The 27,598-nt window shown below is 53.4% G+C and overlaps 2 protein-coding genes across 7 annotated transcripts; one reads left to right on the top strand and one right to left on the bottom strand.

The window, feature by feature from the left end:
- On the top strand, window positions 1–23,076 carry ITGA7 (integrin subunit alpha 7). Of its 6 annotated transcripts, none has more exons than XM_070370335.1 (26): window positions 43–405; window positions 4,909–5,036; window positions 5,137–5,216; window positions 6,278–6,533; window positions 7,392–7,511; window positions 8,344–8,551; window positions 8,652–8,845; window positions 9,219–9,307; window positions 9,429–9,556; window positions 9,689–9,784; window positions 9,925–9,986; window positions 10,113–10,282; window positions 10,689–10,838; window positions 11,653–11,768; window positions 12,851–13,043; window positions 13,910–13,990; window positions 14,097–14,176; window positions 14,316–14,390; window positions 14,550–14,652; window positions 16,855–17,031; window positions 17,222–17,353; window positions 19,726–19,839; window positions 20,043–20,141; window positions 20,240–20,365; window positions 21,345–21,456; window positions 22,352–23,076. In XM_070370335.1, the coding sequence occupies exons 1-26, from the start codon at window positions 200–202 to the stop codon at window positions 22,552–22,554; spliced, it is 3,498 nt and encodes a 1,165-aa protein (XP_070226436.1). In that variant the 5' UTR covers window positions 43–199; the 3' UTR covers window positions 22,555–23,076. The 6 variants fall into 6 exon arrangements, with proteins under 6 accessions (XP_070226440.1, XP_070226436.1, XP_070226438.1 ...); XM_070370337.1 differs by lacking the exon at window positions 21,345–21,456 and adding an exon at window positions 7,036–7,113; XM_070370334.1 differs by lacking the exon at window positions 7,392–7,511 and adding an exon at window positions 7,036–7,167.
- TMT1B (thiol methyltransferase 1B) lies at window positions 23,023–25,883 on the bottom strand. The gene is made up of 2 exons (XM_005905882.3): window positions 25,109–25,883; window positions 23,023–23,792 (listed from the first exon to the last, which is right to left on the bottom strand). The coding sequence occupies exons 1-2, from the start codon at window positions 25,604–25,606 to the stop codon at window positions 23,556–23,558; spliced, it is 735 nt and encodes a 244-aa protein (XP_005905944.1). The 5' UTR covers window positions 25,607–25,883; the 3' UTR covers window positions 23,023–23,555.
- Between the last annotated feature and the right edge of the window lie 1,715 nt (window positions 25,884–27,598).

The following is a 27,598-nucleotide window of genomic DNA, read 5'->3' as shown; positions in this document are numbered from 1 at the left end:
GGCTGCGGCCGCTGCAGTCGTCCTGGCCGGTGCTGGGGCGGCGGGAGAGAGGTAAAGGGGCAGCGAGGTGGAAGACTGGGAGGACCCCCTGAAGGACCAGCGAGACTCGGAGACCAGAGATCCTCCTCGGGAGATCTGAGATTCGGGGCGCCAGCGTATTTCCTTGCCTTCGCCGGGAGCGCGAGCAGGGGGTTGCCCCATGGCGGGAACTCCGGGCCGCGATCCTTGGGGGACCCCTGGGATTTGTTACCTTTTTGGCTCCCTGCTCGCCGGACTGCTCTTCCCAGGGGCTGCCGCCTTCAATCTGGACGTGATGGGCGCCCTCCGCAAGGAGGGCGAGCCGGGGAGCCTCTTTGGCTTTTCGGTGGCTCTGCACCGGCAGTTGCAGCCCCGACCCCAGAGCTGGTGAGTCACCGCACCCGCCCAGAATCCCAGCGCCCGAGCCACAGATGCCCATCCCGCTGTTCCGCCCCATCTCTCAATCTTCCAACCTTATCAAGACTCAGGCTGCCCCCAGATATCCCACGCCCCAGCCTGAAGCCTTGTCTGCCTTGAATCTGAGACCCAGGCGATCTCGCTTTGGGGATGAGTTGGAGAGCAAGAGTCTTGTCTTGGCTGGGAGCTATCCCTTTCGCTTTTCACCCCAACTTGCTCATTGTTCCAGTCCCAGGGCCTGTGGCTCCCCTCCTTCTTTAGGAGGCTGAACTCCCTCAGAGAGGGAGCAATTTGCCTCTGCTTAGGACAGGTGAAGAAGGAGAGGACAGAGAGACTGAGGGTACCATGGGAGGGATAGAGGATAGATTCCAGAAATAACTTCCTGCGAGGGCATTGCCATGGGGGGTTATGAGAACAGCAGGGCTCTGGGAGGCCAGGAGAGACCTGAGCTTCTGTGGCTCAAGACTACAGGGAGGCTGGGAGGGAACCTGGGAGGGTTTGGCACTCTGCACTAGGGAGTTTGGAGATAGAGGGTGGCAGAAATCAGAGCCCCCCAGAATTGTAGCAGCAGCAGCAGTGAGAGATCTAGAGGGGATGCTGGCCAGGCTGTTCCCCTTCCTCCTCCTCAGGAAATTTCCAGCTCCAAGAATCTCATCAGTAGGGGGAGACAGGGAGGGGTGAGGGGCAGAGGACAATTCTGGTTATTTTCTAATCAGTTCAGGACCCGTGGGAGAAAGACAGACTCGTGTGTGGGGACTGTGACTGTCACGATTCCTGTACTATTGGCCCCATCTCTGTGTGCGATTTTAAAAAGACAGGCAGGAAAGAGAAAGCGTCCCACCCCTTCCTGCCAGGGGACTTTTCTCTCCTTGGCTAGTGCCTAAGCCACAGTCAGTGTCCATTACTGGGATCAGTGCTGTCCACTGGGACCATCTCCTCCCCTCTGCTATTGGCCTAGGGGCAGAGGGAAGGGACAAGAGCTCATTTCTCTTCCCTGGCTCGGGGACTAGAGGCTAGCTCTGATCTTCTTTTTCCATTATCTCTGTCATCAGGGAGCAGGGTCAGAGATCCCCTACACTTTGGGAGCAATGGAAAGCTATTGACTTCATCTCTTCTTCAGTCTACTATCCTCTTCCTCCCTCATTTCTGTCTCTCTTCCTCCCCCCCTCTCCCCATCTGCCAGAGTTCCAGGACTGGAGGCCTTTTTAGGACATGCTGAAGTCTCTGAGCTATTTCCAGACAAATTCTAGGTTATTTTTAATGGCTTGGTCTCTTGTCATTTCCCCCTTGTCTCTGAAGGTGGCCCCTGATTCTGTCTCCCAGAGCCAAGCTGGGGGCATTCCCAGAAGGGCCTGCTCACCCCCTCACCCTGCTCTTGCTCCAGCAGGGGGTGCTTTGCTGTCTGGTGGCACGTGAAGGGTGGGATACCCTGGCTAAGTCCCTGGCTTTGGGGTTGCAGGTTGTTGTCCCCACCACTCTCTGATCAAAAAAACCTCACCAGTTTGGATGTCTTTCCGTGTGGCCCAGGGATGAGACTTTGAAGTTCAACCTTCTGAGGTTTCAGCCTCATCTGTTTCCATCAACTGTAATACCATCAACGGTACTACCAAACAGACTGTGTGTGTGTGTGCTCAGTCGCTCAGTTATGTCCGACTCTTTGCGGCCCCATGGACTGTAGCTCACCAGCTTCACTGTCCATGAGATTTCCCAAGCAAGGATACTGGAGTGGGTTGCCATTTCCTCCTCCAGGGGATCTTCCCGACTCAGGCATCGAACCCATGTCTCTTGCACCTCCTGCGTTGGCAGACGGATTCTTTATCACCAATGCCATCTGGGAAGCCACCAGATAGAGTAATTGTGGATATTGAGAGGTTTGTTAACATATGTAAAATTCTGAGCATAGCACAAGGCCCAGTGTGGGTGGTATGAAAGTGTTGGTACCTTTTTTCTTATATGGTGATCCACAGAGCTGGAGCATAGCTTTAGTGCCTTACAGTGAGCCTGGATCCAAAGGCTTGGCCGGAGCACCCCCAGGGCTGAGCCAACCTTCCAGGCCAAGCACCCTCCCCAGAGGGCCACCCAGATTGAGAGAGTCAGAGAGGGCTGGACTTGGGTCAGAGCCTGGAGTGAGTGGGAAATTAAGAGGTGCAGAGGTAGTGGGCTACTCCTTCACTTCCACTTAGCCAGCCTCCCAGATAGTCCCTTGCTCCTAGCTGCCTTTCTCTCTACAGTGGCTGCAACTGTGGCTACTGTTTGTTCAGAGGTCTGGGGTGGCTGGGGATCGTGGGATGAAGCCAAGAAAGAGTGTGTGGCTGGGGCAGAGGTGGAGGGAATGTAGAGGCTGTGTGTGGGAAATTTTGTTCCAGGCAGGATGGTCTGGTCTGTTCTCCATCAAGAGAGGGGCTGGGCATAGCTATGCACTCAGCTTCTTTCCTCCGTATGGACCCCTCCCCCTCTTTCAACTCCCTACTTGTGACCTCCAGGCGAGATGTGAGCATTGAACATGGACTGTTAGCCTCTCTTGGTACTTAGTTCTGCGCTGACCAACTGAGACACTGTGTGTCTCTGTGCATCTGCATGACATGTGGGTCCAGCAAACACATCTTGACGCCTCCTATGGGGCAAATGCAGATGAATGAAGCCGCCTGGGTCCTCCAAAGGCTCACCATCTCTGTGTTTACAGGTGGGGGCACCACAGACTTGTCTGGAGGTTAGCCAGGCCACCTAGTTTCTTTTTCTGCTCGGAGTATCTTCCTCTCCCCATCTCCCTCTTCCTTTTCTGAAGGTGGTCAGTCATAGTCATCAGGTGGAAAAGGTAGGGATATTGGAATTAAGCAGATGTGGGTTTGAATTCCTTTGTGCTACCAATGTCTCTGAGTGAGTTTCCTCATCTGAAAGACAGCAAAGAACCCTTACATAGGACTGTCATGAAGATTAAATGAGATAATGCAGGTAACATGCCTAGCCTGGTACCTGGCACCTAGTAGAGTCATAAATCTTAGTTCCTCACATCCCTGGCATCTAGCCTAGGACCTGAGTCATAGTAGGTGATGAATAAATATTACTTCCTTGTCTCACCAGTGCCTGACACAGGGCTTGGCAGATAATGTGTGTGCTGTGCTAAGTCACTTTGTTCGTGTCTGACTCTTGCGACCCCATGGACTGTAGCCCATTAGGCTCCTCTGTACATGGGATTCTCCAGGCAAGAATACTGGAGTGGGTTGCCATGCCCTCCTCTTTCAGATGATAGAGTCTCAATAAATAGTTGTTAACATACGCCCGGTGTATGCCGTCTCCCCTTCTACTCCCCATCCTCCTCTCGTGACATTGGCTCTGACGCAGGATGACAGCTGCTTGGAGACGAGGAGGAGTTGTGGGAAGGGAGAGTGGCTCTGTGCCCATCAGAACTGGCACAGCGCCCCACAGATGCCTGTCTGCCATATCGCCCCATGCCCCAGTGGGGGAAATGGAGAAAATAAGTTGGGGAGAGAGGCCTCAAGGTTCGTCTTGCTGACACTTTTGAGTCTCCTTCTGTGAAGAGAGGATCCTTGTAGCCAGCCGGGTGCCCATCACCTTGCCTCGTCCTCTCCTTCACTCCTGGCCTGAGGGTCTGCCCCCCAGGGGACCCAGGCAGCCTCCATTCCCAGCACAGTCCTCCCTGGGGAAGAAGCCTTGGCTGTGATCATGGAAAATTGTCCTGCCAAGAACGTTGTAGCTGGGAAAGAGTCTGAGGGGGAGGTAGGAGAGAAGGCTGGGCAGGGGCAGGGTGGGGAGGAATGGGGAAAATCGTGGACATGGGGAGCCGCAGGAAGGATGAAAGGGGATTCAGGATGTAGGGGGCGAACGGGGCTGGGACTGGAGACAGAATGAGAAACTGGCCTCCACCTCTATGCCAGTTCAAGTGACTGACAGAATCTTGGGCTGGCAGGGTTGCTGAGTGGTGGGTTTTGATGGATCCCCTATAGGGAGTGAGGGAGTGGGACCCACATCTAGTCTCTCTCTTGGCCCCGGAAGCTGATCTCCGGGCCACCTCATGGTGCTGTTACTTTTGCTCCCAGCATTCTTGGCATTTCTGGGAAGGTTTCAACTGAACTGGGGTTGGGGAGGAGGGCAGAGCTCGGAGATGGGGCCAGGGAGTGGGGGTGGGGGGGTAGGAAGGCTTGGTCAGGAACAGGTGCTGGGAACAGGCGGTTCTTTCAAATCCGCAGCATGGGCCAGGCTGCTCGGGTTGCCAATGTGTGTGTGTGTATCTACTATTATGCGGTCCCTCACCCAGATAGTATGCGCATACGTAATGTGATGATTGCGTGGCCAAGTGTATGAATTTGCCCATAACCGGACGTGGGAAAGCTGACTTTTGGCCCTTTGCCTTGGTCCTTCAACACTTTGCCTGGTACTGCGGGGCTGGGCCTGGGTGGCTCTGGGAGGTGGAGGGCGCTGGCCACTAGTTCCTGCCCCTCCTCCATCATGCAGGCTGCTGGTGGGCGCTCCTCAGGCTCTGGCCCTGCCAGGGCAGCAGGCAAATCGCACTGGAGGTCTCTTCGCTTGCTCCCTGAGCCTGAAAGAGACTGACTGCTACAGAGTGGACATCGACCAGGGAGGTGAGGGCTCTGTGGGGCTGGGATGGGGGGACATGTGAGGAGGGGAGGGGAGGACTTGGCCTCCTCTTTCCTCCCCTAATTCCCAGTGTCCTGCCACCAGCTGATGTGCAGAAGGAGAGTAAGGAGAACCAGTGGTTGGGAGTCAGTGTTCGGAGCCAGGGGCCTGGGGGCAAGATTGTTGTGAGTACCATATCTTTTTTTTTTGACTTTTGATATTTACCATTTTTATAGAAAAAGACATGAAATTTTGTTTTTAAAAAGAGGGAAAAACAGTTTGACTCTGTAACAGTAATATCATGGTGATGGGTACCACTTCTTGTGATGCTTTGCAAGAGTGTTGAGGGTGTATTTGTGTGTATGTATGGTGTGTGCATACACACAGATGTGCTTACAGAACTCAGGTTGGCAGTATGATATGATTGTCTGCTTCCAAGAACTTCTGAGAGATGTAAACAGGTGTGAGGCATGGTTCCGTCCTTACAAATTTAAAAATATCTAACAGTTCATCCACCCATCCATGTGTTAAACTTACTGAGAACCTTTTAAGTATCGGGCATTGAACTGAGAGAAGACATGTAAACACAGGGAAAAGCCTGGTCCATGCCTCAGAGAGCCTCCTGCATAGTTACAGAGATTCTCATCACTGACATGCACAAACACGATAATACAGGTCCCTTTGGGGCAGAATATGGTTAAGGCTAGGTGAGTGACATGGTCCCCAGTCTATACCATTTCAAGGGAGGGGCGGAGAGTGAAGACTACTGCAGGTGGGGGTGATTTGAGTCTGGATTTCCAGAATAAGCAATACTTTGGAGAGTGGAGAGGGAGGGAATTGTTTTCAGACGAGGCGGTGGCTCTCAGGTTCAGGAACAGGACCAAGCTGGGCATGCTGTGGACAGTCCCATCTGGCGGGATCAAGGAGGCATGAGTTCTGTGACCGAGTCATGCTGTGGGCGCCAGGGGAGAATGTGGAGCAAGGACTTCTTGCTGCCAGGGCAAAGAAGTGGGTGCAGAGAAGACAGGGATGGGGGTAATGTATTCTATATACCTGCCTAATGCTAGGCTGGGAGGTGGCGCCCAAGTGACGCTGGCAGAGGTGTGTGTGTGTGTGTGCACGTGCATGCATGCGTGTGTATATGCACTCGAAGCAGCATCTGCCAAATTCCTGCACATGGGCAGCGTGGCTCAAGCAGGGTCCTGGCCCTCACGGTGGAGTGACCAAATCTGCTTTCCTCCCACAGACCTGTGCACACCGATACGAGGCGCGGCAGCGTGTAGACCAGATCCTGGAGACGAGGGATGTGATCGGCCGCTGCTTTGTTCTCAGCCAGGACCTGGCCATCCGAGATGAGCTGGATGGTGGGGAGTGGAAGTTCTGTGAGGGACGCCCCCAGGGCCACGAACAGTTCGGCTTCTGCCAGCAGGGCACGGCGGCTGCCTTCTCCCCTGACAGCCACTATCTCCTCTTTGGGGCCCCAGGAACCTATAACTGGAAGGGTGAGTCACTCCCCGGAGAGGGGAGAAGGGAACCAAAATGTCCCAGTACCTCAGAGAGGGGGTTGGGGGCAGCATGTGGCCAAGCATGCCTGCGTGTTCACCACCACGGAGCCCCGGGGCCCCGCCACGCCTCCCACCGCGTCTCGCCGGCACGCACACGACTGGGGCCATCCATCTCCTGTCCTCCGCATGGCCGAGAGTTCTGCAACATGCTGGCATGAGCCCCCACATGCCCAACCGGGGCCTGCATGCTCCAACACACCAGCCCACACCTCATCACTCCCATTCCCATCTCCGCACGCTGCCGCTGGCCGGGCTGACACGTGGTGAGTGTGATGCCACGCCCAGGGGTAGAGAGAGACCCCAGGCAGCTTGGACTGGGAAGAGGGTGGAGATGGGGCTGGAGAGGAGAGGAGGGGCTTCCCTGGGTGCCTAATGAGCACCTAGGCCTGTGGGTGGTCTTCACGCCCCATCCTGGGCACTAATGGGTCTGTCCTTGCAGGCACGGCCAGGGTGGAGCTCTGTGTGCAGGGCTCAGCGGACCTGGCACACCTGGACGACGGGCCCTACGAGGCGGGGGGTGAGAAGGAGCAGGACCCCCGCCTCATCCCGGTCCCTGCCAACAGCTACTTTGGTAGGGACCCCTCCCCGGCCCGGAGCCACTCTAACCCTCTGCTCCTCTCTCTTGTCCCCCCCTCCACACTCCCATCCTTCTGTCTCTGTCTCTCTGTCTCTCTTGTCCTCTTTCTCCCTCTCCCTCTTCTGCCTTCTTGCTGTTCTGTCTGCCTCTGTCTCCGCACTCTGTGGCCCGTCCTCTGGATGTCCCTGCCCTGGTGTCTCCCCGCCCCGCCCCCGCAGGGTTGCTCTTTGTGACCAACATTGATAGCTCAGACCCTGACCAGCTGGTGTATAAAACTTTGGACCCTGCTGACCGGCTCCCAGGACTGGCCGGCGACTTGGCCCTGAATAGCTACTTAGGTTTGTAAGCTCCCCTCCATGTACCCCTGGGCCCTGGGGGCTTGGCCTGGCCTCCCTGCCTCTCCTGCCCTGCCCCCCAGCACCTACCCAGAGAAACACCCATTGGGACCAAATTGCAGAGAAGAGCTGAGCCCGGTGGCCAGGCCCAAGGTGAAGAGGCCCCGGGGGTGATAGCCTAGAGGGCTGTAAACAGGGGTCTCCATGGAGGAAGATCCAGGTGGGCTGAGGCTGTAGTGGGAAGGAAGGAGGCTGGAGCTCTGAGGGGTGGATGGCGGGCATGTGTGGAGAAAGGTCAAGCTGTATTGGTAAGTTCCTCTTCTTGTCTCATCTGCATTGTTCTGCCGAAGGGGAGGAAACCAGGCCTGGGGGATGTTTGCTGACTCCAGCTCTTCCCCATTTCCCCCTTGTTTCCTCCCCTCCTGTCCATGTGGAGACTTCCTCTCCCTGCCAGGAGTGGCGTGCATTGGAGGGATGGGGGGCTCCTGGGCATGCCGAGGGGAGAGCAGTTTCAGGGAATCATATGGGGGGCTGCCCTGGCCCAGCTCCTGCTGCTGCCCAGCCGCCTGGGCCTCCCAGCCATTGCCTTCCTCCTTCCTTCCCAGTCCCCAAGGCTACCCCATCCACGGCTCGTGCCCAGCTCCAGTCTCTGGATGGGGAGGACCACCGGGTGTCTGGAGGGGCAGAGGAGTGGTCCAGCTGTGATAGAGATACCCCGGGGGGCACCTCCACCTTTAGGCTCTCACCTGTGTGGTGGGGCGGGGTGGGGGAACTTAGACCCACTCTGGCTGGGAGTCTGGTGGGGAGAACTCACCGGTGAGTCTCCCCTATCCAGGTTTCTCCATCGACTCGGGGAAGGGACTGGTGCGAGCTGAGGAGCTGAGCTTTGTGGCAGGGGCCCCCCGTGCCAACCACAAGGGTGCCGTGGTCATTCTACGCAAAGACAGTGCCAGTCGCCTGGTGCCTGAAGTGACGCTGTCCGGGGAGCGCCTGACCTCCGGCTTTGGCTACTCGCTGGCCGTGGCTGATCTCAACAATGATGGGTCAGAGTGAGGGAGGCGAGGGCAGCCGGGGGAGGCTGGGGCTGGGAGGGGCCTCTGGCCTCTCCTCTTGACTCCTTCTCCTGCCTCCCTGTCTCCATAGCTGGACAGACCTGGTAGTGGGTGCCCCCTACTTCTTCGAGCGTCAAGAAGAACTGGGGGGTGCCGTGTATGTGTACATGAACGAGGGGGGTCACTGGGCCGGGGTCGCCCCTCTCCGGCTCTGCGGCTCCCTTGACTCCATGTTTGGGATCAGCCTGGCAGTCCTGGGGGATCTCAATCAAGATGGCTTCCCAGGTGTGACTGGGAATGGGAAAGGCTGGGGGACGAGGAGAGAGGGGGTGGGGAGGTAGGTGGGGAAAGGCCTCTAAGGTCAAGGGCAAGGTTCCCTGAGGGCTCAGGGAGAGGAGCAACCTGGGCTCCTGTGTGAGCTTTACTATTTACCAGCTTTGTGGCCCTGGGCAAGTACACCCTTTCTGAGCTAGTGATACCTGTCGAAAGTAGTTGAGAGATTAACGATGACACATGCAAGGTGTCCAGGACTTAGTAGCCTCTCAATAAAATAGAAAACAGGGTTTGGAGCTGAGTGACTGAAGGACAGCTGGGGCCTGGACCTCGCGCCTCCTCACCCCCACCCTCAGGTCTGATTGCTTTTCTCCCATGCCTGCAGACCTTGCTGTGGGGGCTCCCTTCGATGGGGACGGGAAGGTCTTTATCTACCATGGGAGCAGTCTGGGGGTTGTCACCAAGCCTTCTCAGGTGAGGGGAGGGGTTGGGGTGAGGGAATGGGTGTGGGTGGATCCAGGGGGCCTGGCAGCAGAGGGTGGAGGAGGCAGAGGCTGGGGATGATGGGTCGGGGGCTGACGTAATGGTCCCACAGGTGCTGGAAGGTGAGGCCGTGGGCATAAAGAGCTTTGGCTACTCCCTGTCGGGCGGCCTGGACGTGGATGGGAACCACTACCCGGACCTGCTGGTGGGTTCCCTGGACGACACTGCTGTGCTTTTCAGGTGAGTCCTCCATCCCCATTGCCCTCACCCTCCCGAGGCCAGAGCCCCTCTGCAGAGCGAGATCTTCGGCCTTCCTCCTTTCCTAGCCTGACGTTCTCATGTCTCCTGTGCTCTGGACTCCCTGTTCTCCAGGGCCAGGCCCGTCCTCCATGTCTCCCACGAGGTCTCTATTCTTCCACGAGCCATCGACCTAGAACAGCCCAACTGTGCCAATGGCCACTTGGTCTGGTGAGACGGGATCCGATGGGAGGGTGGAGGGGAGCCTCCAGGGTCTAGTTCTCCCCTGTCTGCCCAGTTTGGGGCTGGGGCAGGAGTGGGCAGGGTAGGGGAGAGGCCTTGGCCTATCAACCTTACATTTGCTCCCACAGCATGGACCTAAGGGTCTGTTTCAGCTATATTGCATCGCCCAGCAGCTATAGCCCTACTGTGGGTGAGTAAGGCTCCTCCACGCCCACCGCATTGGGTTTCAGGGTGGGTCACTCCAGGGTGCAGAGAAGGGCCCATTGGAGCCGCCCCCACCCCAGCTCACTGGCTCCTCCTCTCCCACCTGCCACAGCCCTGGATTACATGTTAGATGGGGACACAGACCGGAGGCTCCGGGGCCAGGTGCCCCGTGTGACCTTCCTGAGCCGTGGCCCCGATGACCCCAAGCACCAGTCCTCAGGCACCGTGTGGCTGAAACACCAGCATGACCGAGTCTGCGGAGACACCATGCTCCAGCTTCAGGTGGATGCTGACCCCTTGGCCTCTGAGGGTCATTGTCATCGCATCATCTTTTTCTGGATTCCTCTCAGCTTCTTCCCTAACTCACTCACACCTCAGTGTAAAATCTCAACTTTTGGGAGGGTTCCCTTGTGGGCTGACCTCTCCCTTACCTGCTGCCGTCTTGCGTCTCCTGTCAAGTTCTCTTCTCCCTGGAGGTGGTGATGGCAAGTCCATCTTTTTGTGTGATCCTCAAAGCCCTGAGTCCTGGCTCTTCTCCCTTCTCTAGCTTAGTTCTCCACCTCTCTCCTTCATCTCCCAGAGCCTCTTTCCAGGCTTCAGGATCTGTCCTAGGTCTGGCTGGGGCTTTGGGTGGGGCTGGGGCCTGGGGGATGGTTCTTGCATCCACTTCTGTCTTTTCCCTCCCCAGGAGAATGTCAAAGACAAGCTTCGGGCCATCGTCGTGACCCTGTCCTATGGTCTCCAGACCCCTCGGCTCCGACGACAGGCTCCTGGTCAGGGGCTGCCCCCAGTGGCCCCCATCCTCAATGCCCACCAGCCCAGCACCCAGCGGACAGAGGTGAGCATGTGCTCTGATTGAGCCCAGGAAAAGATGGGAGTAATAGACATCATGGCCCCTTGCCAGTGACACTCATTCATAGCCTGCAGAATTCTTTCCCTTGTTACCCTAGTTGTTCCTCATATCTCAAGATGCTGTGACAGGTGGACCCCAGATGTAAAATGGCCTAGATGATCATGTGTTCCTAGTCAGGGGGGTCAGGCAGTCTTTCAGATGTCCATGGAGCTGGGGGTCTGCCATGTTCAAATGTGGCCTCTAAGGTCCTTAGGTCATCTCTAACCTGGTCTGCTGGAGGAGGACAGGGGAGCTCCGTGCATGGTTCTTATGGCCAGTCCAAAAGTGATGCTCTTCCCTTCTCTTTATGTTCTAAGTCTGGGACTTGGTTACACATAAGAAAGGCTGAGGAAATGTGTCCTTGCTGTGGACTAGCCTTCTGGCCTCTGCCACGGCCTGGTAGTCACTTTACTGTGATTCACATCATTTTACTGATGAGGACACAGCTCAGAGTGGTTAAGAGACCAGCTCAATATCACACTGACTGACTCCCAGTCTTCCTTTTTTTAAATGTATTTTTAAATTTTTATTTTTATTTTATATACTGAAGTGCTAACCACTCGGTGCTTTTTTTCTTTAAATTTTACTATTTATTTTTGGCTGTGCTGGGTTGTCATTGCTGCACACAGACTGTTTCTAGCAAGCAGCAGATCTGCAAGTTGAGTCCAGGTTGTTTACTCCTCTGGTCCCCTACCCCGCCACATGCCTTGGCGACACATTCATTCCCTGAGAAGGACCCCCTCTTCAAATCTCCGCTCAGATCCACTTCCTGAAGCAAGGCTGTGGTGAAGACAAGATCTGCCAGAGCAATCTGCAGCTGGTCCAAGCCCGGTTCTGCGCCCGCGTCAGTGACACGGAGTTTCAGCCTCTGCCCATGTGAGGGGGAGTGAGGGAGCAGGTGGGGTGGGAAGGCAAAAGTTCAAAGTATGAGAGGAAGTCCCCTGGGGAGGGCTTGGAGGGGCCTGAACCTGCAGAGGGGAGGGTGGAAGGTGGGGAGGGCCTGCAGACAGCTCGGAAGTTTGCAGGATGAGGAGGGTGACGGGCCCATAGCAGCTCACCTGGCAGGGAAGAATAATCCTTCATCATATTTTTGAAATTATATAGTTCACATACACTTCACTGTTCAGTCTTCACAACCCATGAGGTAGGAATTACTATCAGTTCCACTTGGAAGCCTAGAGAGGTTTAGTTACCTGCCCAAGGTCAGCAAGCGGTAGACCAGGGACCAGAAGGGTGGTTCCCTGATTCCCAGTCTTTCTTTTTTTTTAATGTATTTTTAAATTTTAATTTTTATTTTATATACTGAAGTGCTAACCACTCAGTGCTTTTTTTCTTTAAATTTTACTATTTATTTTTGGCTGTGCTGGGTTGTCATTGCTGCACACAGACTGTTTCTAGTTGGGGTGAGCCCGGGGCTGCTCTCTAGTTGTGGTGTGCAGGTTTCTCATCATGGTGGCTTCTCTTGTTGCAGATCATGAGCTCTAGGGCATGCAGGCTTCAGTAGTTGAGGCTTCCGGGCTCTAGAGCACAGGCTCAATAGTTGTGGCCCACTGCTTAGGTGCTTTGCAGCATGTGGGATCTTCCCAGATCAGGGATTGAACCCATGTCTCCTGCATTGGTGGGTGGATTCCTTACCACTGAGCCACCAGGGAAGCCCCCTAAATTTTTATTTATTTGGCTCTGCTGGATCTCAGTTGCAGCAAGTGGGATCTAGTTCTCTGACCAGGGATTAAACTCAGGCCCCCTGCATTAGGAGCTTGGAGTCTTAGCCACTGGACCACGAGGGAAGTCCCTGACTCCAGTCTTGACTCTTTCTTGAGTGTGTGGAGATTAGGGAGGCCCAGGTGGAGGGAGAGGTTCAGAGGGTGGAGGCGAATCCCATGCATTGGGGGAGGGGGCAGGAGGGAGAGGCTGGGCAGGTGTTCAGGTCTTAGAGCAACTGGGATCTGATCCTGCAGGGATGCAGATGGGACGACAGCCTTGTTTGCTCTGAGTGGGCAGCCAGTCATCGGCCTGGAGCTGAAGGTCACCAATCTACCCTCGGATCCAGCCCAGCCCCAGGCTGATGGGGATGATGCTCATGAAGCCCAGCTCCTGGTCACCCTCCCTGCTGCTCTGCACTACTCCGGAGTCCGGGGCCTGGACCCTGTGGTGAGGACCTGGGGCAGGGTGGCAGTGATAGCTTACAGTGAACGATTGTGTCGGATTCGTGATTTCTGAAGAAGATTTAGCTTCGGGACCAGGGATCAGGCTTGATCACTCAGAGCTTTTGTGTGGCAAAAGTTTTATTACAGTGAGAAAGGACAGAGAAATCTTCTGACATAGACATCAGAAGGGGCATGGGATAGATTGGCCCCCTCCCTAGTCTAATCAAGGCTTTTACCAGACCCATTCCCACAACATACGTCTTAAATTAATAAGATTAGTCAGAAGGTTCTTGTTAAAAAGGAGAAAAATGTCCTCGGACAACATATATTGTTGTTATATAATCACTGGTACAGAGCTTAAGGAAAAACAGACCCTTGAGCAAGATGCATTGTTTTGTTGTGTAATCATTAGCTCTGGGCTTCCCTGGTGGCTCAGAGGGTAAAGCATCTGCCTGTAATGCGGGAGACCTTGGTTCGATCCCTGGGTCAGGAAGATCCCCTGGAGAAGGAAAAGGTGACCCACTCTGGTACTCTTGCCTGGAAAATCCCATGGATGGAGAAGCCTGGTAGGCTACCGTCCTTAGGGTCGCAAAGAGTCAGACACGACTGAGCGACTTCACTTTCACTTTCATGAAAGTTAGTCTTAAAGATTGTTGTCATAACAACTCAGAGTTTAAGTCTTATGTGACTAAGACAAAGCAATTTAGAAAAAAAGTTTGTCTCTTTCTCCTCCTTGAGGGCCCGGATCCCTTTCTCCTCCTCCAGGGCCCCAAACTCCTTATCAACCTACCTAAGGATTTACTTTCTCAGAAGTGCGGTCTTGGGGGCTTCGGTAACCCAGGCTGACTTCTCCTTTTCTCTCCACTCCAGGAGAAGCCGCTGTGCCTGTCTGATGAGAATGCCTCCCATGTCGAGTGTGAGCTGGGGAACCCCATGAAGAGAGGCGCCCAGGTTGCCACAGCTGCCCTTATCCCTGTCCAAGTGGCTCTCTAACCCGTGGCCCCCCTTCAAGCCCCTCACCCTTCCAGACTCTCATCTTGCTCCACTCTTGGTCTAGGTCACCTTCTACCTCATCCTTAGCACCTCGGGGATCACCATTGAAACCACAGAGCTGGAGGTGGAGCTGCTGTTGGCCACGTAAGGCTGGGGGTCCAGGGTGGGTGACGACGGGGACTGTTGGCTAGCAGTCCACCTAGTAGGGGCTCTGCTGTCTGCTTGTGACCCCTTGGGGTGGTGCCTGGGCTCGCTGCCCACACCTGCCCCTACCACTCACCAGCATCAGCGAGCAGGAGCTGCATCCAGTCTTGGCCCGTGCCCGTGTCTTCATTGAGCTGCCGCTGTCCATCACGGGGTAAGCCCTGCCTGGGTGCGCACCTCCACTGCCACTTCCAGACCCAGGCCTGGGCTCTGCCTCACTGGCCTGACCTTCCTGACCCTCTATCAAACCCCAGCCTTCCTCAGCCCCTGTTTTGACCCCTCCTCAGCCCCTGTTTTGACCCCTCCTCGCCAGGGTGGCCATTCCCCAGCAGCTCTTCTTCTCCGGTGTGGTACGGGGCGAGAGTGCAATGCGGTCTGAGCGGGATGTGGGCAGCAAGGTCAAGTACGAGGTCACGGTGAGTGTCCCGGTGAGGTCTCTCCCTTCTTGGCACAGAAAAGATGCTGAGACTTGTTCCAGGGGCTGTGGCTCTTCTCCCGTCTGGTGCCTGGTGGTCCAGCGAGCCTGAGGCCTCCCCTAGCTCCTGGGCCTTGGCTGCGGGCAGGTATTTGTGTTGCAGCCTCAGGTGACCATTTACTGCTCGTTCCTGACTGAATGTCTCATCTCACTGTGAGAGCACAGGGCCATCTGCTGGAGGATGGAGACGTTGGGGGAGGGCTAGTGCCTCTTCTCAGAACCCTCCCCTGCTTGCCTGGGGCCTCCCCACACCTCCTAGGGACATCTCCAGGTTTTCCCAGATTTGGGGTGGGCAGGGAATGGTGTGTGATCTAGGATCCTGAGTCTTTGTGGAAGTTATGCTTCCTGAGCCTTCCATGCAGCCTTGTCCCCTCCATCTCATGGATTTAGAACCCACCCTTTGATTCTGTTGATGTCAAAAAGTACCAGCTCCCAGTGGATCCTCCATGATTCTCTCCTTGCCTGTCCATTAGAATTCAAAGTTCTGTGTATTAGGATTATGTCATTCTGTCCTTCGAACTGTTCTGTTTACCTGTCTTGAATTTTGCAAAATATTAGATTAGAATAAAAATTTGCATTTACTTACATAAGTACATTCAGAATCTTTAGATCTAGAGTTTTGCTCCCTTGTAAGGACAAAGAGATTCTGCTACTTTCTAAGGAAATTTTAGGAGCTTAAAATATTTAAAGCAGGAGTTCTAAACAATTCTAGATTGAATTTACCATGTCTATGAATCCACTAAATCATGTATAAAACATTTTGGGTTTGTGGGTATGGAAATTTTTTGGGGAAAGTATATAAAAACTGGGTTTCCTTAGTGGCTCAGCTGGTAAAGAATCCTCCTGCAATGAGGGAAACCTGGGTTCAATCCCTGGGTTGGGAAGATCCCCTGGAGAAGGGAAAGGCTACCCACTCCAGGATTCTGGCCTAGAGTATTCCATGGACTCTATAGTCCATGGAGTCACAAAGAGTCGGACATGACTGAGCAACTTGCACTTTCACATAAAAACCGTGATCCAGGGTTTTCTAGGAGACTTCACGTTTAAGCGCTTCAAGAGCATTTCAAGTCTCTACTGATCTATGAACTCATGTTATTAAAGAATCACACTATATGAGAGTGTCCTCATTGATTTATTCACGATTTTTTCTATATATTGTCTATAATGCAGCTATTTTCAAGCATCTTTAGAGTATTCTACATTTTATATCATTTTCTAGTAAACATGTATATGTGTTCAGTTGCTCAGTTATGTCCGACTCTTTGTGACCCCATGGACTGTAGCCCTCCAGGCTCCTCTGTCCATGGGGATTCTCCAGGCAAGAATATAGGAGTGGGTTGCCTTGCCCTCCTCCAGGGGATCTTCCCAACCCAGGGATTGAACCCAGGTCTCCTGCATTGCAGGTGGATTCTTTACCATCTGAGCCACCAAGGAAGCCCAAACATGTATATATCTAACATAAATAAAAGTTTTATAGAACAGTCCTTCCTTACTGCATGTGATATAACCAGGTGTTTTTTAAATTTTATTCTATTAATTTTTTTTCAAATGCTGATTGCAACCCGTAAAATTGATTCCGCTAGCTAAATAGTAAACTGCCAGTGGGTTGCAGTTCACAGTAGGAAACAGAGATCAAGTAAAGTTACACCATGCTCTGGATGCCCTTGCCCCCCAGGTTACCAACCTTCAGGGAAAGGTTGAATAGTCACGTCTGTATCGCTTTCAGCCTTCACAATCACAAAGAAGTGAAGTCAATGTAGCAGTAAACAAAGAATATTCTTCCTCACTTGGTAATCCAATTGGCTTATAGTGGGATTTTAGTCTTAGATATTCTTAGAGGTGTGTGAAAATTGTAAGGCTATGTCATTACAAAATGATACAAAATGTATCTCATTTTCTACAGTATCAAGGGACTTCCCTGTAGCTCAGATGGTAAAGAATCTGCCTGCAATGCAGGAGACCAGAGTTTGATCCCTGGGTCAGGAAGATCCTCTGGAGAAGGAAATAGCAATCCACTCCAGTATTCTTGCCTGGAGAATCCCTTGGACTGAGGAGCCTGGCAGGCTGCAGTCCATGGGGTCGCAAAGAGTCTGACATGACTGAGCAACTAACACTACTACTTCACACTCTCTTGTGCCCACAGGTTTCCAACCAAGGCCAGTCGCTCAACACCCTGGGCTCAGCCTTCCTCAACATCATGTGGCCCCATGAGATTGCCAATGGGAAGTGGTTGCTGTACCCCATGAGGGTGGAGCTGGAAGGCGGGCAGGGGCCTGGGCAGAGGGGGCTCTGTTCCCCCAGGCCCAACATCCTCCAGCTGGTGAGGCTCAGGCGAGGTGGGTGGGGCCGCTGAAGCAGAGTGGGGGTGTGGAGGTGGGGGGCGTGGGGTTCAGACTTTGAAAGGGCTGCCGTGGGGCTGGGGGCCTGTGGAGGAAGCTGCTGGGGAAGAGGTGCCATCTCTCCTTGCTGCGTTTGGAGGGACCCTCACTGGGCTCCCTCCCCCGCCTCAGGATGTGGACAGCAGGGACAGGAGGAGGCGGGAGCTGGGGCCTCCGGAGTCGCAGGAACCTCAAGAGCAGCCGGAGCCCAGCACGTCCTGGTGGCCAGTGTCCTCTGCTGAGAAGAAGAAAAACATCACCCTGGTGAGGACAGGGCAAACGCAGTACAGCCAGGATGGTGGGCGAGGGGAGGTGGTATGACAGAGGGTGGGGGCAAAGGGGAGGGCGTGGAGCTTCAGGGTGGAGGTGGCCTGTGGCGAGGTGTGATGGTCAGGCACCTGGGGCAAGTTGATTGGACACGTCTCACCTAGGGGGCAGCCGCCGCCCCAGCTTCCCCAACACCCGTTCACTAGAGACCAGGGCACTTAGCTACAGCTGTTTCCCTGTGCAGATGATTCTCCCTGCCTAAATGGAAGGTCACATTTTAGAGGGGGTGGGATGGTTTTAGCCACCTCTAAGGTCTCTTTGTAGTTCTTTTGAATTCTTTTAGGACAAAAAGTCAGTTTGCATAAGGAAATTTGACATGGTTTTCACCATGTTAAAAACACCATGTCAAAAAGGTTTTTAAAAGTTCTAATAATTAACTTGATAGTATATTTATGTGATTCATTAAGTTTTTTCTTTTCAAGCAGTTTGGCCTCCCCTTTTTGTACTTGTTTCACGTAGTTATGTTCCCGAATGGACTCACTGAGCAGGTTAGCGCAGGCTCTGTGCTGTCCGTTCTAGGATGGCGCTGGCAGTGAGAGTTGGGGGTGGGGGCGGGGGACAGATCAGGGCGGTGCTTGGCTTGGTGGCAAAAAGGTGACTCCTACATACGGAAGGATGGGCAATAGAGGCAAAAACAGGCAAAAGAGACCTTTGCAGGGGGAGGGCAGCATTTGGGCAACTCTGGTGGTATCTGTCTGGGTGAAAGTTCCCCTGCCACAGTCCATCCTTCCTGGGGGCCCTTAGCTTCCCTGGCCCCCTTGAAAGCATGGCAGGAAGCTTCACAAGGATAGTATGATTGTGCTTAGTCGTTCAGTCATGTCCGATTCTTTGTGATCACATGGACGATAGTCCGCCAGACTCCTCTGTCCAAGGGATTCTCCAGGCAAGAATACTGGAGTGGGTTGCCATTCTCTTCTCCAAAGGATCTTCCAGACCCAGTGATCGAACTCGAGTCTCCTGCATTGCAAGTGGATTCTTTATTTCCTGAGCCACCAAAGAAGCCCCCAGGGGGTAGTATGAGCTCGTGTAATTGCTGTTTCCTTGTTACATGGATAGTCTTGCTTTCTCCAGGTACCTGATTTCTACTGAAAGGCTACCTTTTATCTTTTTTCTGGTGCCCTGTGGCATGTGAGATCTTAGTTTCCCAACCAGGGATCGAACTCACGTCCCCTGCATGGGAAGCATGGAGTCTTAACCACTGGACCACCAGGGAAGTCCCAAGGCCACCCTTCTTGATAAATACTTTGAAATGGGGGACTTCCCTGGCAGTCCAGGGGTTCTTTGCCTTCCAATGAAGGAGGTGCGGGTTCAATCACTGGTCTAAGATCCCACATGCCTCTTGGCCAAAAAACCAAAATATAAAGCAGAAACAATATTGTAACAAATTCAGCGAAGACTTCAAAAGTGGTCCACATCAAAAAAAAAAATCTTAAAAACATTTTGAAATGGATTCTTTTACTTAAAATGACTTTTAGACAAATTGACAAAGGATTCTTGAATTATTCTACAGTGGCAAAATACGGGATGACGCAGAGAATTCAAACACTCTCAGAGCCATTCTTCTGTATGGGAAGTGTGATGAATAGAACATTAGTTTTTAGGCAGATGGTTCATTAGGTGAGATTGGACCAAATAGATTTAGGTCAGACCTGGAAGGAGCAGTGTCTCAGTCCCCTGTCCCCTTAGCAGCTCCTGGGGCAGCCACATCTTCCTTCAGTGAGTTTGGGCTTTGCGGAGGAGTGCAACTTTGCCCACTCTGGACCTGGGTTCAAGTATCTGCTCCACCAGCTTTGCTAGCTGTGTGACCTGAGACTGGTCACTGGATTCTTTAAACTTTAATTTCCTAGTTTGAAAAATGGGGATGATAATAATCTGCGCATTGCAGGACAGTTGTGAATTTAAATGAGATAAGTACCTTGCAGATAGTAGGTGCTCAATAAATGAGATCATCATTAGGTAACATATGCATCTACTGGGGAAGCTACTCTGCCTGCCTGCTGCTGTCAAGAGGTCTCCTCCCTGCTCCCCATGCATTTTCAAAGCCAAATAGCCCAGATTTGGGGTAGGCTGCTATTCTAGACCACAGGGTTAGTTTGGGAAGACTTCTTGGAGGAGGAGAGTTTAAAGTCAGGAAAGGAAAACAGGAGAGATGCTGAAGAGCTGGGGTAAAGGGGGGCTCCTAGAGGGATGGAGGGGAGGCTCTGAGCAGACTGTGTCTGGGTGACCACATCTGTGAGGGTTGCTGGGCCCTGGGCAGCTTGGTGGGGCGGGGCCAAGCAGCTCAGAGCCCTGCCTGTTCTGGTCCTCAGGACTGCGCCCGGGGCACGGCCAACTGCGTGGTGTTCAGCTGCCCTCTCTACAGCTTTGACCGCGCAGCTGTGCTGCACGTCTGGGGCCGCCTCTGGAACAGCACCTTCCTGGAGGTGAGCACAGCTGAGCTTCTCTTCCCCAGTAGCCCCTCTGGGACCCACTTGTCCTTCTCCTTCCTTCTGGTCCAAAGGCAGCATGCTCTCAACCCAAGGCAGGCAGAAACACTCTCTGTGTTGGGCGCCATTCCATTTACAGCTTCAGGAGCTGGGGGGAGGTGGAGGCATTAGGAGGAGGTTCTCCTTCCCTGCTCCCTTAGGAGTACTCAGCTGTGAAGTCTCTGGAAGTGATTGTTCGAGCCAACATCACTGTGAAATCCTCCATCAAGAACTTGCTGCTCAGAGATGCTTCCACGGTGGTGAGCTGCCTGGCGCAAGGCTCATGGGGCAGTGCGGCCAGGGGAACTTGTCTCTCCAGTTGCTCCAGCCCTTGCGCCCTTCGCCCCTCCCTCCCCAGATCCCGGTGATGGTGTACCTGGACCCCGCGGCTGTGGCAGCAGAAGGAGTCCCCTGGTGGGTCATCCTGTTGGCTGTACTAGCCGGGCTGCTGGTATTGGCGCTGCTGGTGCTGCTCATGTGGAAGGTGAGGCTTGGGGAGGGTGGTGCCACTGGTGGCGGGGCTCTCCTGTCAGGCTGTGGTGTGGCTCTTGTACCCACTGTCCCATTTATTCAGCAAATCTGTGTTGAGCACTTACCCACGTGTGCCAACATCTCTATCAGGCCCTGGATGTTTCGGGGATAAGTCAGATGTGGATCTTGTTCTCAGGGCTTTTGTAGTCTAGCCAGGGAGGGGAGCCTTGTTGTCCAGGACGAGGTAGCGGACTGAGTCAAGAAAGCACAGTGGGAATTCAGGGGAGGGAAAGCTTGAGAGCAGGTGGCCCTGGAAGGGCCTTAGAAGGTGGGGTAGTAGGATCTGGATGTGGGGAATGGAATGTGGGTCTGGGCCTTTCAAAAGGACCATGGGAGGGGAAAGTCATGAAGGCAGGGAAGTGTGGTCTGATTTAACTAGAGCATGGTGGCTAAGGCTGGGAAGAAAGCCAGGCTCAAGAAAGCCAACCAATGTGGAGAACTGCCTCCAGGGAACTGTCTCCAGGACTGAACTCTGAGCCGCCACATACCAGGCTTTACATGGAACCATTCTTGATCAGAGTGTAGCCAGAATCATGTGTGCATCCGGGGCTCCACATAAGAGCACACACATGTATATGTTAGTACTGAGAATCACGTCCATTATCAGCGGCCATCCCCTGAACCACATGCCACATCTGAGCCATGTGGAACCACAAATGCCCTGGGGGCCCTCCGGAGAGCTGCCTCCCTCCCCAGGACCAGTCACAGACCAGGCACAGCCTCTGGCAAATGTGTATCATCAGGCCTCTGGGTATCCAGACTGTTGGGAACCTTGCCATTCTTCAGGGAGATTGAGGCCCTTGAGAAACTGGATCCAAGATCTCTCCTTCTCACTCCCATGGAAGGGGGACAAAGCAGAGATAGGGGCCACCATCCTTCCTTAGCCTTCCCATCCTCCACCTCCTCTGCTCCCCTCCTCCCTTATATCCCAGTGTGGCTTCTTCCGTCGGAGCAGCCAGAGCTCATCTTTTCCCACCAACTATCACCGGGCCCGGCTGGCTGTGCAGCCCTCAGCTGTGGAAGCTGGGGTCCAGGGACTGTGGGGTAATTGTTGGGTGTGAGCATGTGTGTGTCCAGATTTGTATGTGTCAGGGAGTACGTATGTGAGTGTAAGTCGAGTTCCCAGCATTCAGGAATATGCAAAGCGAAGAAAGGAGATTGCATGAGGGTGGTGTGAGTTCCAGGAACTGGGGTGGGAGGTAACTGTTAGGGTGAGGTTATAAGGGTGAGCATAACCCAGCCTGAGGCATGTGAAAGGGTTGGGTGGGCTCCTGGAGTGTGAGCATGTGGGGAGTGCTGGGAGGTGCCCTGCATGCCTTTTTTGGGCATGAGAGTGCAGAGACACAAGTGCAAGGAGATGCCATGCAGTCCAGCATGTTGGAGTCCTAGGAAGTCTTGAGTGTGAGTGTGCAAGGGGCACACTTCCATCTTGGTATGTAAGGGCCAGCATGCTCATGACTTAGGGAGGGGCCATAGAGGAGAGGGCCCACCCTAAGGGAGATGCTGCCCAGTAGGCAGGCATTGTGTGTATGAGGCTTGAGAAGAATCATTCTGGAATTCGCAGGAGTCTAGGAAGCCATATTTTCCCTTAGATCTTGTTTGTGTTCTCAGGGATGCTGTTGCATCTCTTAAAAAGCTTAGGGGTGTTGAAATCTTTGGGACAGCGGTCCTGAAGTTCTACCTTCAACCCCTCTTTCAGGCGCCAAGGGAGACGTCCTCGGTCCTGCAGCTCAGGCCCTTCCTGGTCTTTCTCTTGCTGTGCATGAGGACCGGGGGAACCCAGCCATGATGGTTGGCACCTGTGTGGGCTGCTTCTGGCACAGGCTGCTGTTGGTTCTTTCTGTCCCAGGGATGGTGGGACAGCAACTGGGCTGTGCCGGGCCTGTGCTCCAGGGCTGTGCCCCACAGGCTCCTCATGTCTGGCCTGCTGTTCTTCCAGATGGGATTCTTCAAGCGAGCGCGGTACCCCGAAGCCACCGTACCCCAGTACCATGCGGTGAAGATCCCGCGGGAAGACCGGCAGCAGTTCAAGGAGGAGAAGACGGGTACCATCCTGAGGAACAACTGGGGCAGCCCCCGGAGGGAGGGCCCAGACGCCCACCCTATCTTGGCTGGGGATGGGCACCCAGAGCTGGGCTCTGATGGGCACACAGTGCCAGGCACAGCCTAGCCTTCTCCACCTGGCCTGGCCCATAGGCCCCTTGCACCCCTTCCCCAGATATGGCTCCTGGGGATGACGAGGGTAGAATGGGTTACTGGTGTCCCATCCAGATTTGGCAGGATCTCTTTCCTCTGGGGCACAGATCTCTGTCCCCCATGAGGACCACCCCCCTGCCAAACTTCCCCTTATGATGCTGTGAGATGAAAGGGTGTAAATCAGGGATGGGTCGTGGGGGAGGGTGAGAAGGGCAGCGGTGTCCTGATTCAAAAGTGGGGAGAAGGGACCCTAGCCCCTCCCTTTCCCACTCAGTCTGTATAATGGGACCCCAAGGACCTGTCTCCCGAAAGTGCCTTAAGCCCAGAGGGTGGGGAGGAGGTTACATTGCTGACTCAGGGGCTCTTCCCTCCCTAGCTTCCCCTCTCCTCTGACCTTAGTTTGCTGCATCAATATAGTGGATTTTGTCTATTTATTAAAAAATATTTGAGGACACAACCTCTGTCTTTTATGCTGAGTCTTGCTTCCTCATGCCCAGGGTCTCCAGAGAGGCCTGTTCTGTCTGCATCCCCACAGCTCAGGTGGTGGTGGGAGGGGGCGAAGGGGCCTGGCAGGGACTTTGGTGACTTTTGTGATCACATCCAGGGGGCACTTGGGTGTGGTCTTAGAAGCAGGGGAGGGGGAACATGGGAAAGGGATGGGGAGGTGTCCTAGGGGTGGGTGGGAAAAAATTGGGAGACCCAGTGCATGACTTTGCAGTTGAGGAGATGACAGAGTATAACTCTCTTCTTCCTGTGGTAAGGATGGGAATAGAGCTTTTTCACTGAAGAAGGGTTGAAGTTAGATGTCCCCCCAGCAGACATGGGGAAAGGAGAGATGGGGGTGGCGAGGGATGGTTTCTGTCTTCCTGGATCCCTCTTAGGAGAAGGGAGACTTGGGTAGGTGGGATCGTCTGACTGACCGACTAGAGGCAGGATTTGGGGAAGGCTTATTTCACCGCCTTTCCCATGATGTGGGGCCCTACAGGTAACCACTTGATGGGAGGGGGGTGTTGTTCCACTTGGAGTTCAGAGAACTGGGCATTCTCCAGATCTCTCCAGGTCTCTCTGGTGAGGTGGCAGCCATCCCCAATGTGCTTCCAGGTGGGCTCTAAAACTTGCTGCCACAAGAAGGCCCAGCTTCCACGCGGCTCCGCCATATGCTCCCAGAAAAAGAACACTCCTCCCTGTGAGAGAAGAGAGCGCGTCACCTACCTGCTCCACTCTGCAACCTTCCTCTGACCTCATGCCATCCCGCTGACCAAGCCCGATCAGAGCCTCCTGGTGGAGTGGGAGGTGCCAGTCTGCGAGTTTAGGGAGCAGAGAGCATCCTGCTCTTTACTTTCTCTGCATCCCCTGACTCCTACCAGTCTACTCGAAGCCAATGTGAAAAGCCTCCGGTGACCCAGGGGGTTGCCTGGTGAGAGATCTTTAAATGATGACCAGAAGGACAGCTTAGCTGTGGGCAGACAGATGGGGAGGTGGAGAACCAGGGGCACAGACCTCACTGGATGATACAAAGATGCTCCCCCAGAGCCCTCCCAGAGACCCAGATGCCTGCATTCCGGACATCTCAGCCAGCATCCCAGGGACACCTTGTACTTGGGCTCCTTATTAAGCAAGAGCTTCTCCAGCTCTTTCCTTCTCACTATACCCTCCCTCGGTGATCTCACCCCTATGCTTGGAATTTACCAGCTACAAGCTGATGACTTCCAAATCTAAATCTCCAGGCTACATCTTTTGCTGACCTATAGATCTAGACATCCAGCTGCCTCTGTGTCTCTTGCCTGGCTGTCTCCATAGCACCTCAGACCTCATAAGTCCAGAACAGGTTTCTCCTTTCTTGCAGATGGCACCTCCCTCTACCCTCCTTCACTCCCCCCACTAGTCGTTTATGCCAGAAACCTGGAAACCATCCTAAACTCCTTCCTCTCCAAGTCCAGCTCCCAATCTTACGGATTCTGTGTGTTAGTTGCTCAGTCGTGTCCGACTTTTTGTGGCCTCATGGACTGAAGCCTGCCAGGCTCCTCTGTCTATGGAATTCTCCAGGCAAGAATACCTGGGTGGGTAGCCATTCCCTTCTCCAGGGGATCTTCCTGACCCAGAGATCGACCTCAGATCTTCTGGTAGGCCGGTAGATTCTTTACCATCTGAGCCACCATGGAAGTCCTGTTATGGATTCCATGTCTCCTAACATCTTTACCTAGAACACGCTTTTGTTCCCCACACTCTCTTCACCCCCTGCTTAATCCCTCAGGTCTCAATTTAAACACCATGTCCCTAGATGTCCTTCACTGATCTTCCCCCACTTTGTTCGGTGGCTCTGCTGTGTGCTTCCTATCGTGCTCCATCCAGGCCCTGATCATATCTCCTGATCAAAAGCAGTTGGGGATGGGTGACTCATGCTCTAGTACATGCGATACACCATCCTGGGTGCCCTGGACACTGGGGTGGCTGATGCTACATTGCTGCTCCATGCCCAGATCCTTCCCTTTCTGCTCACCGGCCTCAGAACTCTCCGAACTTCCTGCAGGACTCTCTTTGGACTCTCCACTGAGCACAGTACCAAGGTGCTGACCACTGCGTCCATGGAGCCATCGGCCAGCTGTCTCATGTCCTCTCCGAAAGCCACCACAAACCGTTCATACTCGAGATGCCTGTTCTCGGCCATGCTCTTTGTCAGGAACTTCTCGAAGTGAGGATTGGGGTCCAGGCAGGTAATCTTACAGCCAGCTGGGTAGAAGCAGAAGTTGGCACCGGTGCCGCAGCCCAACTCCAGCAGGGCCACCTTCCCTGAGGTACCTGCCAGCCCATTTATCTGGCTGAAGAGTTCCCGTTTCTTGCTCTCCATCACTCGGTTGTTCTTGACCGTCAGCACAGCCATTAGGTAGGGGAAATAGGTCTTGCACAGGGGCTCCCAGAAACCCAGTAGAGCCATGAGGTGCAGGGGGAGGGTCAGGAGAAACACCAGCAGCTGCAGGAGTCGGACCAGGGCGTCCATGGCAGCCTGGCCCCGAGTGGAGCTTCCCTGGGGAGACTGGCCGGTCTCTGCTTAGCTGCCACTGACCTGTGCTTGTCTCCTTTCACCTTGCAAGAGGACTTTGCTCCATTTCCTAATTGGCAGTTTCCTCTCTGCTGGGGTTGAGTGGATGTTTGAATTCCTCCAGAGAGCAGCAATCTCAAAGTCCCACAGGCTCTTTAACAAATTTTATTACATAGGGGCATATTAGAGTGGGGGAAGTGGGGGCGAAGAAACAGGTGGTGCTGGTGTGTCCTGAGTTCTGGGACGCTCTGCTGGGTTGAAGAGGTTGGTGTGTGTGGTCATCTCAGAGGACTGCAGGGAGGGGGAAGGGAGTTCCATCTCAGATCACAGCTTCGGGGGGCCAAACGCCAAGGCAGAGCTGACTCATAGGCACGTCCTGGCCTCAGGTTCTGCTCAGTTTATGTAAGCTGGGGATTCTGGTTGAGTGCCCCTGGAACACCCCCAGGGCTTTGTAAACTGTAACAGGCCTCTGCCCCAGATAGAAGCACAGAAACGAAAGTGTCTTAACTTTGGGAGGGGGGCGCGTCGGGGTCACAAAACTTCTCTGCTGGGCACTGGCCCAGGGGCTGCCCCAGCTCCACCAACTGCAGCCCTGTGTAAAGGACAGTTTCCTGAAATAGTTCAGCCCTGCTTGACTCAGGAGTTGTCCCCAGACCTTTCCCCTAAGCGCCCCCACTGGACCGGGCAGTGGGTTTGACCAGCAGGGCAGAGGCAATGGACTTTGACAGAGCACCTGCCCCAACCAGGGACCTTGTTTAAACTCATCCTCCCCATCACTGGCCCTGGAAAAGGCTGTTTGTGAGATTTTAGATGATTGTCATTTCTCTCTTGTATAGTCCCCATGCACAGTGGCCAAAGGAAGTTTTCATTTAGAGAAAGAAAATCAACAACTTTTGATAATCAGCAAAACTGATCTGTGGTATTCTCTTTTATGGAAAATAGTTGAGTGGTATTACATTTTATGGATTTACCACAAATTATTTATCCATTCAGTTGTTGATGAACATTTGGGTTGTGTCCAGTTTTTGTCTATTATGAACAGAACTGCTATGAACATTTTATACATGTCTTTGTGTGGATATATGCTTGCATTTCCCATGTGTAAATACCTGCATGTGGAATGGCTATGTATTCATTTATTTAAAATGTGTAATTATTCTTGGACATGAACTTGGGCAAACTCTGGGAGATGGTGAGGGACAGGGAAGCCTGGCGTGCTGTAATCCATGGGGTCATAGAGAGTTGGACTGAAGAGTTGGTAACTGAACAACAGCAGCAACAAATATTCTTTTGTTTCGGCAATGTCATTTAATTTTTTTTTTGGTTGTGGTAAAATACACATAACATAAAACTTACCATCTTCACCATTTTAAGTGTACAGTTCAATGGTGTTAAATCTATTAACACTGTTGTGTAGGCATCACCACATTCCTCCCCATAACCCTTTTTTTCTTGTAAAACTGAAACTCTGCACCCATTAAACAGTAACTTTCCATTCTCTCCTTGCCCTAGCCCCTGGCAAGCACCACTGTACTTTCTGCCTTTGTGATTTTGTGTGACTGCTCTAAGCACCTCACATAAGTGAAGTCATACAGTGTTTATATTCCCGTGACTGGCTTATTGCACTGAGCATAATGTTCTCAAGATTGTCTAGGTTGTAGCATATAGAAGAATTTTTTCCTTTTTAAGGCTGGATAATCTCTCTCTCTTTTTTATGGCTGCATACAACATGTGGGATCTTAGTTCTCTGACCAAAGATCGAACTTGTGCCTCCTGCAGTGGAAGTTCAGAGGCTTAACCCCTGGACTGCCATGGGAGTCTCTTATTTGGCAGTAGTTTATGGTTTCATTGTACATCTTTCACCTCCTTGATTAATTCTGAAATATTTTGTTCTTTTCTATTGTAAATGGATTTTTTCCATATTGTTTATGTTCATGTATAGAGATGCAA

Source organism: Bos mutus, chromosome 5, assembly GCF_027580195.1.
Source record: "Bos mutus isolate GX-2022 chromosome 5, NWIPB_WYAK_1.1, whole genome shotgun sequence".
NCBI classification, from domain to species: Eukaryota; Metazoa; Chordata; class Mammalia; order Artiodactyla; family Bovidae; genus Bos; species Bos mutus.
Note: the sequence above shows the minus strand (reverse complement) of the source record. Positions and strands in the feature narration are given on the sequence as shown.